The sequence below is a fragment of the Populus euphratica genome, unplaced genomic scaffold, assembly GCF_000495115.2.
Source record: "Populus euphratica unplaced genomic scaffold, PopEup_1.0 scaffold238.1, whole genome shotgun sequence".
NCBI lineage: Eukaryota > Viridiplantae > Streptophyta > Magnoliopsida > Malpighiales > Salicaceae > Populus > Populus euphratica.
In genome coordinates this window covers 128,258-130,328 of record NW_011499989.1, presented here as the reverse complement: position 1 = coordinate 130,328, position 2,071 = coordinate 128,258, and the positions used below count along the sequence as shown (strand labels likewise).

The 2,071-nt window shown below is 34.1% G+C and overlaps 1 protein-coding gene across 3 annotated transcripts in view; it reads right to left on the bottom strand.

Moving 5' to 3' along the window:
* LOC105140264 (vacuolar protein sorting-associated protein 29-like) overlaps positions 1–1,593 on the bottom strand; it is an 18,390-nt gene extending 16,797 nt beyond the window's left edge. For 2 of the 3 annotated variants that reach the window (XR_845158.1, XM_011047025.1), the window contains exons 1-2: positions 1,318–1,592; positions 637–774 (exon numbers count right to left, since the gene is read on the bottom strand). Coding sequence is in view for 2 of the 3 variants with exons in the window: in XM_011047025.1 (XP_011045327.1) it covers positions 637–774; positions 1,318–1,449 (270 nt within the window). In the remaining variant the exon portion in view is untranslated. Of the gene's footprint in view, positions 1–636; positions 775–1,317 lie in introns of all 3 variants that reach the window. The other variant, XM_011047026.1, reaches the window with a different exon arrangement.
* Between the last annotated feature and the right edge of the window lie 478 nt (positions 1,594–2,071).

The window sequence follows — 2,071 nt, the reverse complement described above, 5'->3', positions numbered from 1 at the left end:
CACCACCGGCAAGAGTGTGGAGGACTTCCTCTCATCTTTGTCACTATATCTTTATTCTTTCTTACTTCATAAAATGAAAAATAAAACAAACAGAGGAATACTGCTGGTGGAAATGGACAGTCATCACACTTAACGTCTACTCAAGGAAGTTTCATCTGACACCAAAAAGATAATCAATGCTTAACAATGACAGGTGAGGGAGTTGCAAAAACATTTGTTGTAGTCTTGAACCTACTAGAAATAGAAGAATGAATCAACAAAAAATTTAATGAATATGATGAGAGCGGCAATACTATTTAAAAAACCAGAGTAATTTTCATGAAGTTTGAAAAATTGAGGGCAAGAGAGTACAAGGATAAGGCTCGGCGACTAGATTTATTAGCTGACATGTAAAGTAAAATTGCACCATAGAAAACATTACATGTTTGTAATGAACCACAACAGCTACAAAAGAGGTCATTAATTTGAGTGCTGTATGCAAGGCCAGAAATTTAGAATGGATTGAGGATCTAGGCTACCATCCTGGTTATGCTGGGAAGAATGTAAAAGGGATCGTTTGCTGGTAAAATAGACAGATGCATTTGGTTAAGGAAAAAAAAGGATAGAAAAATAATAAAGAGAAAAAGGAAATCAAACCTGATGACCATGGCATAGTCCTAACTTGAATTGACCAATAGTTAACGTTTTGGTCTCAGGATATCGAGTATCTTCATCATATTCGCCTCGAGTAATATGTAAGTCAGGGCAAAGAGTCTTCAAATAGTCATGAACTTCCTAGAAATCTCATTAGAAAAATATAAGTTAGTGAAAGTTATTTCAGCAAGCTAAACAAAACTAATGCTTAAATGCTTCTGGCGGATTTGCACTATCTCAAATGACATTCGAACTGCTAACACAGCATCAGCACACACGCTGGTGTTGTTTATTATTATTATTATTATTATTATTTCCAAAAGGAGAACACTTTTGAATACAAATTGGTTTAAACCTAAGGCTTAGCCCAACAAGCCTATCCATAAAAAAACCAGACACAATGCTGAAAAGCCAACATGGGCAACTGTGCAATCTCAAGGTTGACCAGTCAAGAGCATCTAAGAGATAACAATAGTATTAATACATTAGCATCTAGAAATCAAGAAAGAAGCTCCGCTTTATTAAAATCAAGTGAAAAGGCCATGATCATTAATAATCTTGTCAAATTCAATGAAACAAGAAAAGGGATCTGATTTGACCAAATAATAACAACAATCCAATTAGAAATGAACTGAAACAACAAAAGAAGCCCATTATTATTACAGTATGGTAGAAAGAACGTACTTTGATAGAAAGATTGCCAGTGCAAATGACATGCTGGATCTTGCCGGGAACGAGCATGGACTTGAACTTTGCAGGGAGATCAGGTGCCCTGTGGGGTATGTGTAGATCCCCCAGAGCCAATACCAACACCATCCCCACAAACCCACTGAGTTTTGCAGATACACCAACTCAAAAGAGCTTTCAAATTTCGGAGAACTCTCTCTCTCTCTCTCTCTCTCTCTCTCTCTGTTGTTTATCGATGCGATGGATTGATTCTCTATACTTTGGAGATGACCGATGTCGTTATCCAGCTGTTCAAGACTGTTAAACAACTTGGGCAGGTAGGTCTCTTGATGGGCACAGCACATGTTTTACCCCCAAATTGATAGCTTAATTGTCGATTATGTCCCAAAGGAAAATGAAAGAAGAAATTAATATCATAAAATGATGTTTCCTTAATACGAGTCTCGCAGCACGTGTTTTGTATAAATGCTGTATTCTTTTTTAAAAAAACAATATACTTAAATATTGCTAGCATGTTTTAAAACATGAAAAGATATTCAATTCGGGTCATAGAAAATAAATTAATTTATTTCAATTAGATGAAAAGAATATAAAATATAATAGTGAAGGGATTAAATTTAAAAAAAATTAATTAAGATAACTTGGAAAAAAAAATATTTTTTTAAAATAGAACAAACAATATAGCTCCATTCACAACTTATTAAATACAAAAAAATAAAATAAAAAAATATAAAAAACTAGTTTTGATCAA